Source organism: Chenopodium album, chromosome 23 (genome assembly GCF_948465745.1).
Source record: "Chenopodium album chromosome 23, dcCheAlbu1.1, whole genome shotgun sequence".
NCBI lineage: Eukaryota > Viridiplantae > Streptophyta > Magnoliopsida > Caryophyllales > Amaranthaceae > Chenopodium > Chenopodium album.
The window spans coordinates 31544-54214 of record NC_137856.1 but is presented as its reverse complement, the minus strand read 5'-3'; the positions used below and the strand labels follow the sequence as shown (position 1 = coordinate 54214).

Genomic DNA, 22671 nt, shown 5'->3' with positions numbered 1-22671 from the left:
CACTAGGAAACGGATTTCCCTCATCCAATCTTTTCATCATGTATAACTCTGTTATCTTTCTTTGCTCAAAGCCCATTCTTGTGGCCTGGAGTTCAAGTGTCAAAATTTAGAAGGACGATTTTATAAAATTGGATTTGGTGTATCATCCAAAGCCACAGGGTAGTTAGTGTTTCTAACATTGACCTCAAAAAATAATGCTTTGGTACAAAAGGGATGGTGGAGGTTTCCTCTGAAGCATCAGTCTTTGTGATATGATGTCATCATAGCAAGAATGGCTTGTTTCAATATGGTTGGGATGATCAAGGACACTTGAAAATTTTTCTCACGGGTTAGGGTATGGGAAAAGATCACGTTTCTGGGAAGATGCATAAAATGGAGAGCAACCTCTTTTTGTCTGATACCTAAATCTGTACTTATATACCCCCCCCCCCCCCCCCCCCCACAAAAAAAAAAATGATTGAGAGGTATAAAGTGGTGCTGATTTAATTTTGGAAGTATCATACAATTAAAGAATATGGAGAATTTAAGGTTATGGATGGGAGATTCACCTAGTGTATTTCGTGCAAAAAATTTTGGAAGGGAAGCAAAAAAGACATACATGGTGTAAGAGCAAAAGGTTAATCGGGACCTTTGGTGTGTTTATATTCTCTGCCCCCTATAAACTCCCCCCCCCCCTTTTAATTTTTTTTTTTTTATTTAAGTGCTACACTTTAACCAACTAGTTTTAAGTAAATTAATTGACTTTCAAATAAAAAGATGTAAGTGGTGTGGTATAGTTAGAGCATTAAAAAATCAAAGAAAAGATAGTGGGGTTAATATTTATTTATTGAAAAGTAAGGTATATGAAAGGAAAAGAAATCAATCAATCAATCAAACAAAGCCTTAATCCCATAAGTAAGGTAGGATGGGAAAGAAATAATAAAAAAATAAAATATAAATAGTAGTGAGTTTGAGTAAGGACCAGGAGAGGAGAGATATATACTATTAAAATGGAGTATTTTTCCAGAAATGAAAGTGTTACACTTATAAAGGGAGGTAGTGGATTTAAGCTGTTTTCTACTAACAATTCCCCCTTTTAGTGTTATTTGTATTTTGGAATGAATCTTGTAGGAATCGTAGATTTGTAAATAGCTTTTCACTCCCTCTATTTTTTCAATTTTTTATTTATTTTTTATTTTTTAATTTTTTTTTTTTAAACTTTGTACACTTCTATATATGGTAACTTTATACCATATTTTATTAGTTTTCTCTCTAACCTAAAACCTCAGTCAAAGTATTTTATCATTTCTCTTTATTATTATATATGTTTTAAATTTATCTTAGAATAGTGTTTTCTCAAACCTTAATTTTATTACTCTAGATGTTTTAACCACCTCTTTAACACTTTCTTGAATTAAATTTTTTGTAATCTTTTAAAACACCCTTCATTTTACTGGATGTTCTTTCTTTTATCACTTTACACACCTTTTTTCAAACTCATATAACTGATAATCTTGTTATGTCCCTTTTTATATCGTACAATTTCTTATCACGATTCATATTAGCCGACCTTGACATCGTTAGACTTGCTCGTATAAGAGATAAGAGGAGGCAAAGAGTTTTGGTATAAGATAAAAGATCAAGCTAATGGACAGGGAAAATGAAGGAGTTTTATATATAAAGCATAAGGCTTCATTATGTTATAATCACATAATTAATTGTCTAAATGCTATTAATATTACCTATTTACCACACGGTTTAAAGTTGGCTTAGAAAATACATGAACCCTGCAAGGCACAAAAAGAGCCAATTCAACAATTAGGAAAATTAAAAAACAACATAATATACAATGATGTTTAAACAATTTACATAAGCGATACATAACACAACCAAACATCCAAAATGAATAGTCCACTATTGATGAATGAAATATTTATAGGATTCAAAATTCGTAGTTTTATCGAAAATAGTTTTAAGGTTCTAACAACCTTCGATTAAAGTGTAGACTTTTTTCAATTAAAAGGGTTTGAATTAAGGTAAGCATAGTGCTCAGCGTCTAGAAGAGCTCTTAAAAAAGAAATCATACAGAGTAACCTTACCATGTAAGAGAAAACTTCACCACACTACATGCATGAGTAATTAGAATTATGGAACACGAGCTTAAGAGCTAAACTAGAAACCAATATTTTTTACTAAATCAAATAATATAACATATCTACCTTATGTTTTAGTGCAGTTTCTCTAATGCAATTTCCGACATTGAGTCCATAAAATCTCATACTTAGCTCCATTTCATCTTGCTACAAAGCTATATATTTCTCTCATAACTTAAAAACTCAAACCACCTCTTCGCAATAATAACAAAAAATTTATACTAATCAACCAAAAAGCAAATAATAAAATAAATATAAAAAGAATACATCAAAAGTCAAAACTTCTATATAGCTACACAATCAAAAGTCAAAAACTATGTACTCCCTCTATTCCCGAAAGTTTGACTCACTTACTGTAGAAAGGCAAATTTACAAAGGTGGGTGGGTGTAAGATGAAGGTGGATAGAGTAAAAAGGCAGGGTGTGTTTGGAAAAAAGGTGAATAAGGTAAAAGAGAGAGTGGAAAGGTGTAAATAGTGTGGGGTAAAAACTAAAAAGGGTAAGGACATAAGGTAGTAAAAGAAGTTGCCAAAAATGGAATACTGTAAAAGTGAGTCAAACATTCGTGAACACACCAAAACGGAAAAAGAATCACTTTCAAAAATGGACTTAAGAAGGGTTATTTTTATGAAAAAAGCAAATTGTTGAACTCTGATGGTGTGTAGGTGTCATCCAACTTCAAATGGAGTGATGGAATGGAAGAACTAAAGTGGCACTTCACCCCATTTCTACATACATTATGTCCTTGAATTAATAATGGATACACAAAGTTTTATGAAACCAATTTCTTGGCTCGTACCATGATTAAAATATCCTTACAAAAGCTCAAAACATAAGATGTAGATTGATGATAGAATATTTAATTAAGGTATTAAAAAATAAAGGACATCTTGAAATGTAAACATGTTACACCTAATGAGAAGAGGGAGGAACTCACTTTGCTACATGTCGCAAAGACCTTAATGAAGGAGCATAGAGATCATTGCATATGCAAATTATCTGCAAATTGTATTCAATTAATTTGACAAACTAAAAACATATTATTAAGTGTCCAAAATTAAATCTAATCTTACCGGTCGTGACAGAGACACGACTTTGCGCCCCCTATTCAACGATTTCGTTTCATATCGTCCCTCTTTGATAGAGGCTTCATTTCCATCATAAGACTTCTTTTCTGCCGCAACCTGGACAAGGCAGTTGTTAATGTGCTTTCTTGGAAAATCAAAACATATACACTTCAAACATGGTTTTTAACAGCAGCCATAAACAAAGAATAGCAGACATGCATTGAAAATTTAACTTGTTATGCCAATGATTCCCAAGCCATAAAGCACCATTACATATCGATTGATACAAAGCAAGTACTCAGCTAAAACACTGTTAAAATCCGACACAAAGAAGAATTTTGATATGATTAAATATGGCATTATTTTAACAAATACACTATTAAATAAATAGTTAAATTAATTTCTTATTCCCCATCCCTTAAGTGGTAGATGTAGAAAAATAATCATCAACTATTACTCCGTACTATTTTACAAAAGGTGACGACATTTCCAGCCCAAAATAGTATGTGATTATTTGAGGGTATAATAAGAGTAACTGAGTAAATTTATCCCTCCTTATATACAGCATTGAGTCATTGACACCCTCTTCGAATTCATTTCACGAATTTCTATATAACTTATCGAAAGAAACAAGGAACCTAGAAAAAAGGTATTTGAGCAAACATAAAAGAGGCCTCCACAGCATAAATTCCCCATTTTGAATTTACATCTCTCTAAGCAATTCCACTTCTTTGAGGAGGATAGTAGTTGTTTAACTAAAAATCCAAAGTGGTATCAACTATCAAGCCTCTTTATAATCAAAGATAAAATGATAATGAATACTAAAATGGACGGATAAGAGGTAAAAAGTTCATACCATTTTTAAAATGACCTCCACTGCACCCTTTCCATCCCCTAGTGCTCCATCAATTTCATCAATTACCTGTTGAGATTAGTTGTATATTTTTTTAACCAGATAATATTTTATTAAACTAAAAAACCAGGGTATTGGAGCTCTCAGCTCTTTAAACTTGTAGAATACATTGAAAAAAATAACGGATTACATCACCTACCAAACACTTGGGTTTAGAATGAGCCATGACTGAGTTCATTTGCACTGCATCTAAGATCTTCGCCTCAATAGTAGCCGATGACCGGTCATCACTAGCATTTATCTACATACATCAGCCTCCAAATGAACATAGAAAACAAGAACAATGACGCATAAATAGGTGGTGTATGTTTATAAATTTATTGAACTAAAGAGAAAGCACATATTTTGCATTCCCTTGTAAACTTTGTGCAAACAACATCAAATTAGGTATGCCCAACCTATGCCTCCTATTGGACTGGCATATGTCAGACGTTTGCAGAAGGACAATTTGGGGAATGCAGCCTAAGGGTATAAGCTGCTAGCAATTCTGTTAGAAGAATGCAGAATCCATTCAATGAGAGTAGCTAGTTAATATTAAGACTAGGTTAGGTCCCGTGTCATGCACGGCTATTTTAATTACTCTACATGTTTTTTAATAGATTAATTTCTCCGTATTCAATGACATTTTTAATTAAGAGAGTCACAAATATTTTTTTTCTACGGTTTAATAAAATGAAAAGAGCATATTATGTTGGACTATTTAATGCGTCAAAAACTGTTGGACTTTTTAATAAAAGAAATTTATAAGAAAAGTCCAGTCCATTTATATATTGAATTAATTTGTAATTTTTATAAATTTCTCCATTTTTATAGTATAGTGATTTCTATATAGAAAAATATAAATAAAAATTTTTGTAAATGAGTTAATGTATATTCAATTAAGATTATATTCTTAAAAATATTCCATCAGAATTATATTGTTTTACGAATGATTATTTATTTCATTATTACTCTGTAGTTATTAATTGCATATCAACATAAGAAAGGTAAATATTTTTGCTCATATATATTGTTGACAAATACAAACTTTTTCAAAATAACTTCCTTAAAAAAAATTATTTTAAATCTTTAAAAAAAAACTATAGACACACCAGAAATAGACACGTGTCATTGCTAGTGTGTCTTTTAGTATATACTTATTGATAACTTCCTTACAAAAAATTATTTTAAAATTTTTTAAAAAAACTAAAGACACATTAGAATTTGACACGTGTCATTGTTGGTGTGTCTTTTAATATATAGTTATTGATTATAAAAAATGCAAAAATAATATTACATCTTTTTCTCTTTCTTCTTTTGGAGTTAATAGCCACTCTACGATATAAATTGTATAACCTCCATCGATGACAACAACTACTCTGCATTTTATTTTTATTAGAAAATGCTATTAGATTAATTTCCACCTTAATTTGAAAACAGTAATGATGGTCTTGTTCAGCCAGAAAGGAGGGACACTATTTATCCAACGGCTGACTAAAAAGATCTTCGCAGCCATAGTGAATTTTAGCAAAGGATAAAAGAAAAGAAAAAGACAAAAAAAATTACTTGTATTTTGATTTTAAAAAAATGAAAATTAAAAAGGAAATTTTGTAGGAAAAACCTTTTAAAATAACTTTTTTGTCAGGAAAAACCTTACAATACTTTTTGACAACTAAAAACCTGATTCTAATTTTTATTTTTTTATTTTTTATGTTAAAGACAATCTAGGCTCACATTCCAACATTGACCCCCATGTGTAGATCACGTGACCCATATACCAATCCCACCCCCTTTCTCCTAATTCCCCCCTAATTTCCCTCTTTCACTCTCTCATTTCAAATCCTTTCCTCTCTTATTATGTTGTTCTCTCAATCAAGCAAGGTAGTTTGGATTAATTTCAGTTACTGTGTTTGGCAATTAATTTTGACCAAGGATACTTTTAGAATGTTTTGTAATTCTTGGACATTTCATCAAATTTGCAGGTAATTTTAAAAATCCTTTTTGAATTTGCGCTAACAACAATAGTTTCTAATCTTTAGGGTTCAGGTTCGGGTTCGGGGTTCGGGTTCGGGGTACGGGGTTCTAATAAAGGATATCATATGTGAGTAATGTGACTTTGTAATTGGTCCCCTTAACTTCTTATAACATGACACAACTACCTTCCTTGCTTTGTTCTTAACCATGGCACAACAATTTCAGCAAAAAATACCCAAAAAGGAAAGAAATAACATTTTAATACAATGCATTAAGTAACTTACTGTTTAGGGCGGGCGTAAATTTACTTCACTTCACATCTTCATTGATTAATTTGGAGGTTAAGGGTGACGCCATGGTGGAAAATAGGTTGAAGATGATTTATTACCTCATTTTTTGAAAAGAGGAGAGAGAAGAAGGGTTTAATTGAAGAGGATTTGAAACGAGAGAGTGAAAAAGGGAAATTAGGGGGGAATTAGAAGAAAGGGAGTGGGATTAGTAAAATAAGGGGCATGTGACCTGCACATGGGGGGTCAACGCCGTAAAAGACCAAGTCAATGCTGGAGAGTAGCTTTTTGGTTGTCTTTAACAAAAAATAAATAAAATCAGGTCTTTAGTTGCCACTTTAAAAGGTTTTTCCAAGTGAAATTTCCAATTAAAAATTAAAATTTTTCAATAATAAAAAAAAGTTACAAGGAAATACTATGTTACATGGACTCAGAGGATTCCAGTAATTTTAGGACACGAGGACAATGTCTGGTATGGGGACACGGCAAAAATCTTATTTTCAGTAATAGTTTTAAATAGACGTTATAAATTTAAAAGTCCAACACATACAAATCAAATGTAATTTCTAGTCAAAAGGTAAGGAAAAAAAAGGAGTGGTATCTTTTAAATAAAAATTCTACTTTAAAACATATGCCTTTTTTATTATAAAAAAAATAAAAGAAAGACAGTTGTGGCCACATTCCCCATAATTTGTACTCCTTTAACTTTTACCAACCTCATACTCTCTCCTCTACCTCTTTTCTTTTCTCTCAATTTTTCCAATGCAGAATATTCAAGTTTTGAAACCATGGCTACCCCCTTGTTCTCTCTCCTCTCTCCTCTCCCTCTTTTCTTCACTGTCGTTGCCATGTCCAAGTGCACAACCAGACTGTGTGTACCCAGTCCGGGTCGTGTCGTGTCGATATGGGTACGAAGGGGTAAAGTGCCGATACCTTGTAACATAGAGGAAATATAATAATAGTAATAAAGTATTGGAGAAGCTAACGTGCCAAAAACAAAGGGTATAGAGAAGCTGCCAAGAAAACAAAATCACATGAACGACTAATAAACTTACCTTTTTTATCCTGCCACCATTCTCACCTTTACAGCAGTAACCTTAATAATACCACATGCCTATCTTCACCCACCCATTCCCACTAGGCCAGTCAAATTTCGACCTAACCCACAAACCTAACCCGATTTTGTGGGTCTTGAACAAATATTTTGACCCGAAACCCGATTTAACCCGAACCCATTTAACCCGTAAATTTGCAGGTCAAACCCGAACCCAACCTGCTAACCTGTTTTTATGGGTTTTCTAAAAAATTTCATTTATTAGAAAATAAAAATCTAGTTTATTGATTGAGTTTGATCATTTGTCTATCAAAAGACATTCATTTCTCTATCTCATATAACTCATGCTCGAATCCACACCAACCAACTACATCAATCATCAACCCACACCAATTGCACCAATTATCACATTCATGCCATCAACTACATAGCCTACACCCGTTCAATTATAAAACAATTTCAAAGTAACCTTGAAAATATTATAAAACAATTGTAAAAAATTGTTGTAAACCCGTTGGGTTGACCCGAACCCGAAACTTTGGATTAGGATTGTCTCGACCCATGACCCAACCCACCCGTAACCCAAAGTGATCCGACATGAACCAAACCTGACTGATCCGATTGACAGGTCTAATTGATACCCTAATCTAAATCGTATCCTTATAGTTTTTTCCGGCAGTAGTTTAAAATCTCACGACTCAGCACCTAAATGCCCAACTGCCAACTGTAGATTTAGGGTTTAAAGATGTAGTTGTGTCTGAGTGTACCTTATCTAAATCGTATCCTCATAGTTTTTTCCAGGCAGTAGTTTACAATCTCACGACTCAGCACCTAAATGCCCAAGTGTAGATTTAGGGTTTCAAGATGTAGTTGTGTTCGAGTGTACTAATTAGGTTTATATTCGGTTCAGTGTCGTGTTGAAACAGGTTTACGGGTTTTCCATTAGATCTTTAGGGCCATGTAACTAAGATGGAAATGGACTGACCTTACACAACTTCAAATAAACAAGAATCCAACAAATCAAATAGATTCATTATATAATTTAACTATGTACTCCCTCCGCCCACAATTATCTGCAACATTTGCCATAAATGGGTGCTCTCTATTATGTGCAACAATTTTTTATCTTTCCTCTTTTAGTAAATTTTAAAGTGTAAAAAGATCATCTTACCAAACATAAACATATGGGACCACTTTCTCTCTCCTATTTCCCACTCACTTAAACCCACTATTAAAATTAAACATATGGGATCACTTTCTCTCTCCTATTTCCCACTCACTTAAACCCACTAACAAAATTAAACATATGGGACCACTTTCTCTCTCCTATTTCCCTCCTTTTTACAACTTAATTAAACACACCTAAACTTAATTAAACTACACTTAAAGTTTTGCCTAGGAGTCCGCAAAAAGAATGTTTGGAGCACATAATCGTGGGCGGAGAGAGTATTACAAAAAAAAAGAGCATAGTCAAATCATATACTCCCTCCATTCGTTTATGTTCTACTTAGTTGTAGATATGCAATTTAAAGAAATATTGAAAAAATTGAGTAAGTAAGAGGGAATGTAAGAAGGTGAATTTGTGCAAAAAAAAAAAAAAAAAAAAAATGATAAAGTAAGAGAGAGAGAGAGAGAGAGAGAGAGAGAGTATTGTAAAGTGTAATTTTTGTGGGGTCAAAGGGGTAAAATAATATAATAAAGTAAGAGAGAGCGAGAGTATTGAAAAGTGTAATTTTTGTGGGGCCAAAGGGGTAAAATAATAAAAGGATAAGTCAAAAATGAAATTAAGCAAAGTAAATAGAACTAAAAAGAACATACTAAAATGGAAAGCGACTAGAACAAAAAAGAACATAGGAAGTATATATACTAATATACATAACCATAAAACACAAGTAAATTGATTCATTAGCTAGAAGTAACCAAGAATCTTTTTTTCTAGGATTTGGGTATTGGACATTTTTAACCGTAGTAGAATTAGATACCAACCTCCACAACATGGTATCCACAGTGTTTAGCAGCTACATGAGCAAGAGTGGTCTTTCCTAGTCCAGGGGGTCCACAAAGCAAAAGAACCTGCAATTATTGAAAGCTTAGGCTAACCATATAAAGTAGAACAAAGAACAAAATCTCAACCAATAATTGGTGGGGTAGAATTATACATTTGCCAGTTTCGTATCAAGATTTTTTTATTTTTTTACATCATCAGTTCAAAGAATTTGACAAATCTGACCATTTAACTGGCTTTTATTTTCATTCTTACTCAATATAAATAATTCAGGGGGTCCACAAAACAAAATTCACCTACAATATAAATAATAAATTGTTGTCATTTTTACATAATTCTAGAGAAAAAAATACATTCTGAGTTGCCAATCCTCAAACCCTAGACCTCCCAACTCACATAGAATGGTTTAACACTATTTTCATTATTGTGGTGATAATATCAATATGCACACAAGCTAGTCTGGGGATTCCTCATAATATTTCTCGGGCTTACAATGATAGGAGTCACAGGACTGTTGGGTGAGTCTCCTAGCAGGAGAAGGAAGTTATGTATAGATGAAAAATGTAGCAGGAGTTGTCCCGGTGAAATTACAAACAAAATTGTTTCCTAGGAAGGAAAAATCTATCCCTGTGAAGGATTGTAATGATCACTTACTCCAGAATCCAGTTTTATCCAATCCAAGATGTGGAAGATCAATCCTTGAAGCTTTTTCCATAATTACACACCCCATGGGGAAAAGAAAGATATAGATATAATGTTTAGGAAGTCTATACTATGGTTTTGAAATCAAAAGCGGGCACCATCTCAGTACTGATCACAGGACCATTTTCGTGGGCAATGTGGATGAGTTGCGGCAGTTATGGCCTAAAAAAGCAGCTGCGGTAAGCTTACATACCTTAAAAATGTGCGCTATCATAATTTTCATTTCAAAATAAACAATGGCAATAATGTTATGAAAACAATGCAAAGGGATTGTCCTTGTTCATAATTTCTCAAAAGATTCACATCAATACGATTTGTCATCGAGCAATAAAATTGATTCTAATAATCAAACCTTAAGTTGGTAGTCTTTGAATAATCCAACCATTTGATTGTTATGTAATAACCAAACCTTTCATCCCATTGATTTTAATGCACCAAAGTAATTTTTTTTCTTCTTCATCTTTGACCACTCATAAAAAAAAAAAATTAATAAAATAAAATAAAAACCACCTGAACCCTTTGACCACCACCACCAACAAAAACAACCATCTTCATTTTATCTCCTCCCCTTCACCACCACAACACATAAACTTGAACCACAACACCGTCATTAACACCAACAGCACCATCGTCACCGTCATTGCCATTAACAACCTTTCATACCCAACATCAAAGCCACAAAAGAGTAATAAGAGGAAAGGGAGAAGAAGGGTTGCAAGGGGCAATGGGTTTGATCGAATGGCCAGTTGGTGGTTTGGCAAGATGTCGAAAAAAGAGATCGGAACAAAGAGAGCAGAGGGATAACCAGTAGCGAGGGTGGTTTTGTGTCTTAGTTGGGGTGTTTGAAAGGGGAGGTCGTTGGATGTAGGAAGCCCCGATGGTTTTAGAGCGGTTTACGATTAATAGTGGTGGGTTTGAAGAGGTTAAAGAAAGAAATCGAGGTTTGAGGAAAACAAATGAGCTAGGTAGGGAAGGTGTTGGCGGTGGCATGGCTTGGGTTTGATGGCCGAGATTCACGGAAGGGAAGAAGAGAGAAATTGGCACAGAAGGGGAGGAAAGAGAAAGAGTTCTTAAAATAAGTTAAATATTCAAGACCATAGAGCAACATGCTTAACCTATCAATCGATTACCATGAGCGGTTACCCACAAAGGTTCGAAAATGTGTAATATCCATTTAATGTTGCACATGATATAAAAAGGAGGTAGTATAATAGTCCGCAATGAAGTTAATCCATTCAACATTAAATTTTCCATAGGCTATTAATTCATTTTTGACCTTAAAAAATAAAAAAATAAATAAAAAGGTAACCTAACAACTATAACAAACTTTAATACCACCGAAGGCACCATAAAAATAATAAATAAAAGGATGACCATCTATTCATTACTTTAGCAAAGACTCTACCTTCTTAAAGAGCATCAATGTACTAAACATTAATGTGACAACAAAACTCCTACTTTTGATCAATTATGAACCAATGCACCATATTGTGAAGCTAACACAAAAATCACAGCCATTGTCATTCAACTTAATCAATATACCGATGCTCGTAATTTAACCTTGTATCTAACCTTTATACATGTAATTAAGTGCACATGAAAGTAGGGTGGTTATTGCGCAAAGCTACCCAACAGCAATAGGGTTAGGCCACCTATTAAGGGTATTTGGTCCTTCTATGTCCTTATTAAAAAAGGCCATTAGGACTTTTTATATGGTAACATTCAACTATAGGCACCACATGTCCATTTTGACCGAGTGACCTTTCCCCTTCTCTCTCATATTCCTCTATCCTTGAAAAGTTGATGCTTCATTCGTCTTCTTTTTTGCTCTTTGTGTATTTTTAAACAAATTTTTTATTGGCTTCACTTTGAACCCACTTATAATTGGCCTTAGCCCTGATTTTTCCCACCTTCAATTATGAATAACCCAAAAGGCCACTATAGACCCACCTCACTAGTACTAAGTTATTGATTCTTAGTCAAGATTTGTATACCTTTTGTTTTCTTTCACTTGTATTTGTTTTTGTTATTTTAAGAAACTTTGGTAGCAATCTACAATGGCATGATGAAAACAAACTTTGGAAAAATAAGAGTGAGAGTGCCATGCCACCATCATAGATTTTTACCAACAAAAGTAGTTTCTAAATGCTGACCTTTTGATCTGGTGTCCTTGAACTATTTTGCCTCGTGTTTTGCACATTATCAACAACTTTAGGCCTATTGTTTTCATGCTCAAAATTAGATGAAGTCTCTGTGTACTTTCCAGGATATTTAGGTCCTCGACTCTTCCCGGGAAAACTAGCACTAGAATGTTTCTGATGGAGGGGAAGAGAAGAATGTCGTCTCAGTGCGGATAAAACCTCATCTTCAGTGTTTCTAATACCATTACCAAAAACTGCAGCATCCCATTGTTTCAGCCAAGAGAGAACCTGTATGCAATAATATGGCATATAAAAATGAGAAGAACAAAAGCCACTTGGTAAAGAGTACTTCATACTTTAGAAAAAGATTAAGGTGAACATACCTCTCTATTTGTTTGTTCGTCACTAAGAAGCTCAGTAAAAGATCTTGGAGCATATTTATTAACCCAAAGTTCTTCAGTCATAACTGAAGATTCTGGAGGTAACGTGTCTTGTACTTCAGAACTAGACTGTAAAGCCTACAGCAACAAAGCAAAAAATTAAATTACAATTTAAAATTTGCACAGATTAACAATAGTCAAAAAAGGGGCATAGAACATATTTCAAGTCAAGATCCAGATCAACTAAAAACTATAGGCAGTTAGGCACCACATGTTCGTTTTTATTTAGACTTTGCTTGCAAATTTTTACCTTTCACTTGAAAAGGTTTTTTCTTGGTTCAAGCATTAGGATGTTTAATCTTTCTTTATGTTTCTTCAAGTTCTTCAAAGCTAGAGTTATTTTAGTTTGTTACGGCTAAATTAGTTAGTTGTTAGCTAATTAACATATGTCTATTGTTAGCAAAAGATTAGTTATTAATCTATCTTAAAATCCTATAATTTAGGGATATGTTTACAGGAAAAAATTCTAGTTTGATTTGGTATTGGATCTAAAACAAATCAGATTTGGTGAGTTGTAAAAATCGTGTAAGACTTGGTCTTCAAGGCAGTTTAGGTTTACTAGTTTGTTTAGAATTGAATTAGGGACTCGTCCCAATCTTCTGAGGGAAAGCTAGCTTATATATAGGGTTGTACACAAGTAAATTATTTATATATGAAATACATTGATAATTAGCTTGAGTTTAAACACTTAAGTTTTGGTTGACTGGGATCAATTGTTGATTTGTTTGTTTTAGTTAAATAATTCATTTGCATAAACTAGTCTAGCTAGATTCCTTGTTCTTAGTTTGTATGGAGATTAATTAATTTGGTGGATTTTTAGTTAATTATGTATCAAATTTAGGGTTAGATCATATCCTTGTGACTTTTGGTTTTCCGACTAAGATTCACATCATCTTTAGTATTCTTTTTTGGTTTTAACTTTAAGCTTATTCACACAATATTCCATTTTTTTTTTTTGTAGCTCATTACAGAAAATAGGGCTTTCATTTATTCAAGTAAATTTATTTGACTTAGTGTGAACTACAGTGGTAGATGGGGAAAAGTAAAAAAAAAGATAATGTTACGAGTGGAAAGATATAGTGATGGTGGTGGTATGGCATGACATGATGGTGGGATAGTGGTGGAATGACGGTGAAATGATGGTGGGTTGATGAGCATGGTAGTTAGTAAGGAGAATGGACAAAAACTGAGGCAAAAATCATGTCATAAGTTTGGCACGTGAAGGTCTACATCGGAAAATAATAGTCAAACGTCGGAATCTGATAAAAGGTACCTCTTCACAAATAAAAAAATCATTTAAGGTCCTACTTTGCCACTTTTTAGATAAATAATCCTTTATTACAAATAGACCACTTAAAAGGGCCCTTCCCGACAAATTTTTCTAAATATTTTGTTATCTTAGCTTTATTATGCTAGTAAAAAGATTTATCTACAGCTTTTTCCTACAACTAAATCTTATTCTGAAGTTGGTTTTGAATAATAGAGAGAGGTAGAGAGAAAAAAATAAAGGAGGAAGTATCATTATTTTAAACATATCTAAAAATTAGATGAAAAAAAGTACAAATATATGTATATGTCAGTTCAATATAAAAGTTGGATATGAAGAAAATAGTTCGCAACAGAGCAATAAAGAAGATAAGCTGAGCTAAACACAACCTAAATGTAGTTAGTAGTATGGATAGATTCTAATAATACATACTTGATTATTAAATCATACTCCCTCTGTTTTTAAATACTTTCTCCACTTTCCATATCCGGCCTTTTTAAATACTTGCTCCATTTCCTTATTTGAAAAGCTTTTACAATATTTAATTCATTTATCTCAACTAGTGGACCCAACATAAATCATATTATATTAATTTTACATTCTCTCACCTCTAATTCTCTCAGCTACTTTTTGCTTTTTTCACCTAACACACTACCTCCATATAAAGAAAACAACAATCTCAAACCAAAGCAAGCTAACCATAACGTTTTCCAACCAAGCTCAAACAAAAAATCTACACAATTGTAGGCTCCACTAAGGAAACAACATTGAAAGCCCTTCAAATGAGAGTCTAATAAAACTCATAGCTAGCAGCACTTGTAATATCAATAGCCAAGGTTTGGTGAATCCTCTAGCACATACACGATTTTGATAATTCTTAATGGTTTTAAAAAATAGTTACTTGCTAGTCAGAATTGTTTAAGATCCAAACAATTACAACGATAGGGTATATACACGTATTATAATGAATTAAAAAAGACTCATCCAATCAAGACTGCATAGTATCTACTAAGGGTGTGTTTTGTTCATACTAATTTAACCTATTTCATAAAAAGTATAAGATGTTTAAAACAAAAACAAGTTCACATATGTCAAAGACAGCAATATCAAAAGTGCATCCTAGGTAGATATTTCATAAAACATGAAACTCTAAGGACCAAGAAATAGGAGTACCTTCAACAGTGCATCCTGCTCTGCGTTTTGCAACAGAACACAGACTGATTCTGAGATAAGACCTGCAAGTAATTCAGTTTAGGATACGGAAAACATCTAAAACAAAAAAATCCAGTAACCAAAGAGAAATATACCGCTGGATGTGGCTGACATATTGGAATTCTTAACAACATTATCATCGCTAACTGAAAATGTATGCCTGTCGAGCTTGGCATAGACTCGTTCACCAGATCCAGAGGGGGCAGTGATTGGCACACAATCACCATCAATTTCCGAGGCAAAGCGCGACAAATATATCGCATTGTCGTGCTTCTCTAGTTGAATAGAGACGTCAGGTGTTTCAATTTCAGTTCTAACCCTAACCCTAACACACTCATCATAGTCGGTATCCAGTGGGGATCGAGGACGCTTCTTGTCATAGGAGGGACTCTGAGTTCGAGATTGGGAATGTCGTTGCGGAGAAGGAGGTGCTTCTTCAGATTCATAATGGTCATCCTCAATTTCGAATTTGTCTTCTTCGACTTCTAGTTCCACCGAGTATTCTTCTTCCTCCTCCTGCTGGTTGACCTCTAGCCATTGAAGCTCATCTAGGTCGGGAAATTCCATTCTTCAACGTCAGGGTGGAACAGAAGAAGAGGAGAAGCCGAGAAGGAGGAGGGTTTCTGGCGGGAACAGAAAAGGTTGATTTTGGACATTGGGTGAAACTGTGAAAGTGACACAGCTAGATTAAATCCGCATACAGAACCAAATCAAACAGAAATACGGTTCGGTTTTTTTTCCAATTCGGTTCACTTCGGGCAAAAATGCTGAAAATTTTCAACTTAGAACACAAGAAATTAAATTAATAAACTGAACTTTTGGCCCATTAATACAAAAGCCCATACCCCTTTAACTTAAAAATCTTTCTTATTCTACCCTTTCATATACTCGTACTAGGTTAACTAACAAGCTAACTAGTCAGATCCGGTAATCTCTTTTAGGCCCCGTTCTTTAGAGTTGCTTTGCTCTGCTCTGCTGAAATCTGCTTTACTCTGCTGAAATCTGCTCTTCCCTACTCTACTTAAAAATAGCTACTTCAATCTGCTTTGCTCTGCCCTACTCTGCTTCAATCTGCTCTTCTCTGTTCTGCTGAAATCTGCTTTGCTCTACTCTACCCAGAAGCTCAAAAGAACAGGGCCTTAATTTGGTTTTATGTCGCAACGTCGTTATTGGCAACATTAGTAAGTAAAAGGAAATTTTGCAAAAAACCACCTTTTAAATCTTGTTTTTTTGCAAATAACCACCTTTAAAAAAAATGTTGCAAAAGACCACCAATTTCAAAAACTTTGTTGCAAATTACCACTTTTTCAGCCAAATTTTATCAATTGTTTCACATTGAATTGGTGGTAAGTTGCAACAAAATTTTTAAAATTAATGGTTTTTTGCAACATTTTTTTAAAAAGGTGGTTAAATGCAAAAAACAAGATTTAAAAGGTGGTTTTTTGCAAAATTTCCTAAGTAAAATATAAAACAAGACTTTAGGGGTACAAATAAAAACAATAAGAGTAAGGCCCTGTTTTTTTCACCTTAAAAAAATAATATTAAGTAAAAATAATTTCAATTCAGTAAAAATAAGTTCAGTTCAGTTGAATTTATTTCATTTCAGTAAAAATAATTTCAGTTCAGTAAAAATAAGTTCAGTTCAGTAAAATTCAGTTTTCTTAAAGAAGAATTATAATAGAAAATCAGTAAAAATAATTTCAGTTCAGTAAAATTAAGTTCAGTTCAGTAAAAATAATTTCAGTTCAGCAAAATTAAGGTGAATCAAGCAGGGCCTAACCTTTAACTATTTAAAAAAAAAAATCAATCATCGAGCTCTGGGAGTGTTACTGCTACACTTATTTTCCGTAGAAAATAAATAAAAAGCAAAAATAACATAATATTTAAATAAACTAAGTGGTCTAAGTTGTAGCAAAATAAAATATAGTCATTACATCAAAACTGCAATTATTTTGAAAACACTAGTTAAAAGGAAATAATTAAACTCGAAAATAACTAAATTGTCTTAGTTATGTGATTATTCTAACGTCTCCTCACACGTAACCGAGTACCCTCTTACCAACCTGCAAAATAAATCAGAAACAAGGAAAAGAGAGAAAACTCCCAAAAATCAGATAAACTGAGTAATTCCAACTCCATCCCGTAAAATAAATAATTTTAGTTCAAAACATATTACACATAATATAACTTCATAGACATCATAATACTCAACCAAGTTCAAATTATCTCATAACATATTATTACTTTATTTAAGAAAGGGAAAGAGAACGCCAGTAAGTCGGGACTAGTTGACAGGCTAAAGTCGTCTCACCTAATAAAAAATAATTACCTAAGTCCACTAGCTTATGTAGGGAAGTAGGGTCGAATCCACAGAGAAACAAGTCTTTCTACTCCTAATTAATTAATATAGTCTAAATTATTAGAGTAACCAATATTTGTTGTGATTAAAAACTATACTACGAAGATTATGAGTAAGGAGAATAATTAAGGAAGAAATCAAATATTAAAAGGCCTAGGGCATACGTTCACTAATAAACAATATTCCAGGACAAACACAATAATCAATCGTCAATGCATTAATTAATCAGATCATAAAGGGCTTTCGCTACGTATTACAATCACAAAATTAATTTACCGGTATTAAATCTCATCTCTCGAATCTCGACCTAACCATTTATAAATTAATCTGCCTATTGAAACTAAGCCTAAACATCAATTCTCATCTCTCGAATCTCGAATCAATATTGCTAAACTCATACAATTAAACCTGGCCAAATCTAATTGCACAGCATTTAAACAATCAATAGGAAATCAATTAAGCATTAATGATCAACAATCATAAAATTACCCCTTCATATTATTTATTAGATCCCAATAAACCCCAGAAGGAAAACTACTCAGACATAATTAAAACTAAGCAAAACACAATAATTAAACAAGACATGAAGAAATTGAATGAATAAAATACTGAGATTAATTAATTAAGAGAGAAATCGTACCAAGATGGCGGAATTACAATTGAGTTAAGGAACAAGAGAGAATAAAAGTCTAGAGAGAGAAAGTTTAAGTAGAGAGAAGGAGAATAAAAACTAGAGTAAGAGAGTAATGAAGAAGTGCCTAATCTTGCCTAATAAAATTACATTAATACTAAGCAAGCCTTCCCCGCTAAACAAAACTGAACGGAAAATATCAAACCCCTAAGAACTACTCGCGCCCGGTCGGGCAATGGCTCGCCCGACCGGGCCCGCCTTTTCTTCTCGAGGCACCTTCTCGCGCTCGACCGGGCGCGGGCTTCCTCAAACGTTGCTTCGCCCCGCCCGGCCGGGCGCGCCTTCGGGCGACCCTTTAGTGGTCTGGGCGAGGCTTTTTAGCCTCGGGCTTCTACCTTTGGGCCTCCGAACTTGGCCCAAATGCTATCGAACTGAGCCCTTAGTCACCGATTTGATACCTCCAATCGGTCTTGGGCTATTGAACTGGGTCGCGGTCTTCCAACACTTGTAGATGCTCCTCAAAAATCCGGGAAAATGCTCCAAGCACGCAAATTCCTACAAAACTCAAGCAAAACTACCAAAGCACTGGAAAACACAAATTAGTAATAAAAGTGGCTCGTAGGAGCCAAAAACACTACTAATTACGATCAAGGGACGGGGATAAATATATATATAAAATGAACACATCACTAGTCCCTGTCACCACCTACTTTACAGAGGGTCGCGCGTAACCCCAAATGGCCATAAAATAAAACAGAATGTCCCTAGTGTGCACACCCCTCACTAATACCCAGTGATTAGGAGCAAGACTTACAGCAATATTCAATAATTTAAACCAACTAGTAGCAACCATAACTACTAGTGGGCAACCTGTTCTTCACCCTTTCGGGTTTCATTTCCCTTCTTAAGTTAAATTTCACTGTACATTTTATTAGATTAAATCATCCGGTCACAAGCATTGCACAAATCAAATTAATCCCAAGTAACAATATTTCAATTCCAATATTATTAGCACATAGTCGTTCCACATGACATACTAATTATAACTCGATTCTCAATAGGCCTTAGAGACCATCAATTATATATAATCAATCATCTAATTCCCAAGATTATATAAAAAAAAACTCATACGATAACAAATAATCATATTTTTTTCGAAATTACATATACTAGTACACAAAATAGAAAACTCACATATATATATATATGATTCCATAATATCATACGATAGCACACTCATCACATATAATTACATAAGCATGTATTTGACACATATTATTTCAAAACAATTTCCTAACGGGATTCTAAAGATGATGGACATTGAAAATTACTTTGATCGTGCGTAATATCTCAAGGTAAATAACCTCCGAAACGTTCACCTAGTAGCCTCCGTCTATAAATAAACGAGTCCAAGTTAGTTTAGTATACTAATCGAATTAGTTAGGCAATATCATTAATGCTTGATGCCTATTACTAATAGGCCACTACGTAAAAAGAAAGGAAATAGATTTTTTTTTTTTTTTGTTATAAAAGAGATGTCTGCCAACTCTTTCTAACTTTGTAGCTCAATTACTCATCTTTCCCCACCATTGTTGCTCGCCTAATCATTGTCTATGATTGAAAGAATCATCTTACAATTTACAGAAGACCTAACAAACCCCCCCTCCTTTTTTTTAACAAACAAATATATATAATAAAAACCATACTCCTTAAAATGTGAATCGGAAAAAGGCATAAAATATAAATCAAGGTCAAGGGACGAAGGCGTAGTTCGTGGTGGGTTGGCTAACAATTATTATTATCAAGAATGATAGGTGAAGGAGGATCATGGCTTACCACTATACTCAATCAATTATAGTTGGTGTTTTAGCAAATGAAACAAACTAAGGGACAATAATCGGTTTGAGGGAAAAAGAAAGCTTCATGGAGCTAATATTTTCTCATAGCAATTTGGGTGCGTGAGATTGGGCTTTAATAAACTTAATATTGTGAAGGTAGATTCATCCAGAAGGTCTTCTACAAGATAAGAACTGATTTCAAATAGAATTTGTTTGTTGTTTTTCTTTTTTATCCGATAACACCAATTCTAGAAAATCGGTTTCACATTCTTTTTTTTATTTTTTTTTTATTTTTACAAAATCAGTTTCTTGAAATAATCCAAAATCACTTTCTGAAAATTATCAGTTTTCAGTATTTTTTGTTTTTTTTTTAAATTTTTTTTATATGTAATATCAAATACGAAAATAATAATCATAAAATCTATCAAAATAACATATCTAGTTAAATTTTAAAAGTTTATACTAGCTTGAAAATTGGGGTATTACACGCATACTATTCTTAAGGGTTCAATAAAGAGTCAACTAATAAAATGAGGGCAAATAAGTAAATGAACAATTTAAATGACATAATTGTTTAAACACTAATTATAAGAGTTATCTCAAAATTTATAAAAAGTAGGGAATAAAATGAAAAAGAATGCCAAAAATCTTGAATGTACAGTAACAAAAAAAAAAAGGTAATTATTAGAATTATCTTAAAATTTTGAAAATTTAGGGAAGAAAACGCCACCCTCCTACCAATTCCTCCTCCCTAATCCACCACATAAACACCCCTACCTCCTTGGAATGACCCTCGTCTCCTATTCGCCTGCCCCAAAATCTTAAATTAGACACAAAACTACCCACATTACCCAACAGGAATCTTGCCTTGAACTATCTTGAAATCCAAACGGGAATGGGAGATGAATGGGTTGAGCTTCGCTGGCGGGGGAGGGCGAATGAGCCAGCAAAATGGGCGCCGGCAAGCCAGGGCATTAGCAAGGCGTTGGTCGTCGGAGGTGGGGGTCAGGTTGGGTTGGGGGCGGCGGTTGTTCAGTTGTATCATTGGTGTTTATTTTTTTTTTTTTTTTAATTTTTTTTTCAAATAATTTCTTAAGTTAATTAAGTAAAGAGTGATTTCAATAAAAATTGTTCAAAGATTCAAAAATTCCCAAATTACATTCCTTTTACAAAAAATTCGTCCCATACCGTCTAACCCAGCATTTCAATTAATTAATTTGTTTTTTTTTACAATTTACTAGTTTACCGCTAATTGAGGGTTCGTTTGACATCACTATGGTTTTTTGTTGTTTGTTTTTTAAAAGTATAATATATATGTGATATGCTCATATTATATAGTGTTTTACCCCCGTCCCTTGGTCATAATTAGTAGTGTTTTTGGCTTCTTAGAGCCACTTTTATTACTAATATACGTTTTCTAGTGTTTTCGTAGTGTTTGTTGAGTTTTGTAGGGAATTGCACCTTTGGAGCACTTTCCCGGGATTTTATGAAGCTACTACGAGCATTGGAGGATTTTGACCATCATTGAGGCCCAAGGCCGGCTAGAAGCCATCGAGCCGGTGATTAAGGGCTCGGTATTTGGAATACCGAGGTTTGGACCGAACATTCAAGACCCGAAGAGGAGATTCGGATTGGGCCGAGGAGTCGAGCCCAATCACAAGTCCAAAACCTCGAGGAGCCACAAGGGCCCGATCGGGCAAGCATAGCCCCGATCGGGCGATGCAGCAGCAAGGGAGATCGCACAAGGCGCGCCCGATCGTGTAAGCTTAGCACGATTGGGCGGAGTGTGCTGCGAGGGAACGCGAGCAAAAGGCGCGCCCGATCGGGCGGCCCTTAGCCCGATCGGGCGCGTGTTTCTGGGATGCCCTGTTTTGTCGAAGTACTTAGTTCTAGTTAGGAGAGGTTAATTAATTTCGTTTAAGTACGTTTAGGATTGTAATTTTTACTTACTCTTTCTCTTTCACTTTCTCTCTCTAGTTAATATTTTCTCTCTCTAGACTTTTCTCTCTACTCTACTTTTGATCTCGACTACTTTGTAATTTCGTCGTCTTGGTACGATTTCTATTTCAATTAATTTCAGTATTTTCTTCCTTTCAACTTCCTTATGGCTTATTCTATTATTATTCATGTTTTAGATTTAATTATGTCCGAGTAGTTTAATTCTAGGGTTTATGGGGATCCATAATTAATATGAAGGGATAATTTGTTATTGTTGATTATTGACTTTGCATGATAATTTCTTATTGAATTGTTTTAATTCTTTGCAATTGGATTATGAATCGAGCAGATGTAATTTGATTGTGAATGTTTAGCAATATTGAATTGATGAATCGAGCAGATGTTAATTTGATATTAGAGGCTATTTTCAATAGGAACTTAGATCTAGTAAATTGCGAGAGCCTGTTAGATCTATGTTGGTTAATAAATTGCGAGAGCCTGTTAATCATGTTATTTGTGAAATGTTGATCGATTGATTGTTATGTTTTATCCCGGAATATTAATTATTGGTGAACCTATAACCCTAGGCCTTCTTATTATTGATTTTCTCCCTAAACTTGATCTCCATAGCATAGTTTCACATTATAACAACAAATTGGTTACCTTGATAATTTAGACTATATTAATTAATTAGGAGTAGAAAGACCAGTTTCCCTGTGGATTCGACCCTACT

At 33.8% G+C, this 22671-nt stretch overlaps 1 protein-coding gene across 1 annotated transcript in view; it reads right to left on the bottom strand.

The window, feature by feature from the left end:
- The window catches only part of LOC145606675 (uncharacterized), a 33490-nt gene extending 17631 nt beyond the window's left edge, over window positions 1-15859 (bottom strand). Inside the window, exons 1-10 of the mRNA XM_081662487.1 lie at window positions 15268-15859; window positions 15134-15195; window positions 12637-12771; window positions 12266-12541; window positions 9392-9478; window positions 4251-4352; window positions 4055-4120; window positions 3205-3315; window positions 3069-3130; window positions 1722-1766 (exon numbers count right to left, since the gene is read on the bottom strand). Of these exons, the coding sequence (XP_081518613.1) occupies window positions 1722-1766; window positions 3069-3130; window positions 3205-3315; window positions 4055-4120; window positions 4251-4352; window positions 9392-9478; window positions 12266-12541; window positions 12637-12771; window positions 15134-15195; window positions 15268-15739 (1418 nt within the window). The 5' untranslated portion in view covers window positions 15740-15859. The remainder of the gene's footprint in view (window positions 1-1721; window positions 1767-3068; window positions 3131-3204; window positions 3316-4054; window positions 4121-4250; window positions 4353-9391; window positions 9479-12265; window positions 12542-12636; window positions 12772-15133; window positions 15196-15267) is intronic.
- Window positions 15860-22671: the final 6812 nt, after the last annotated feature.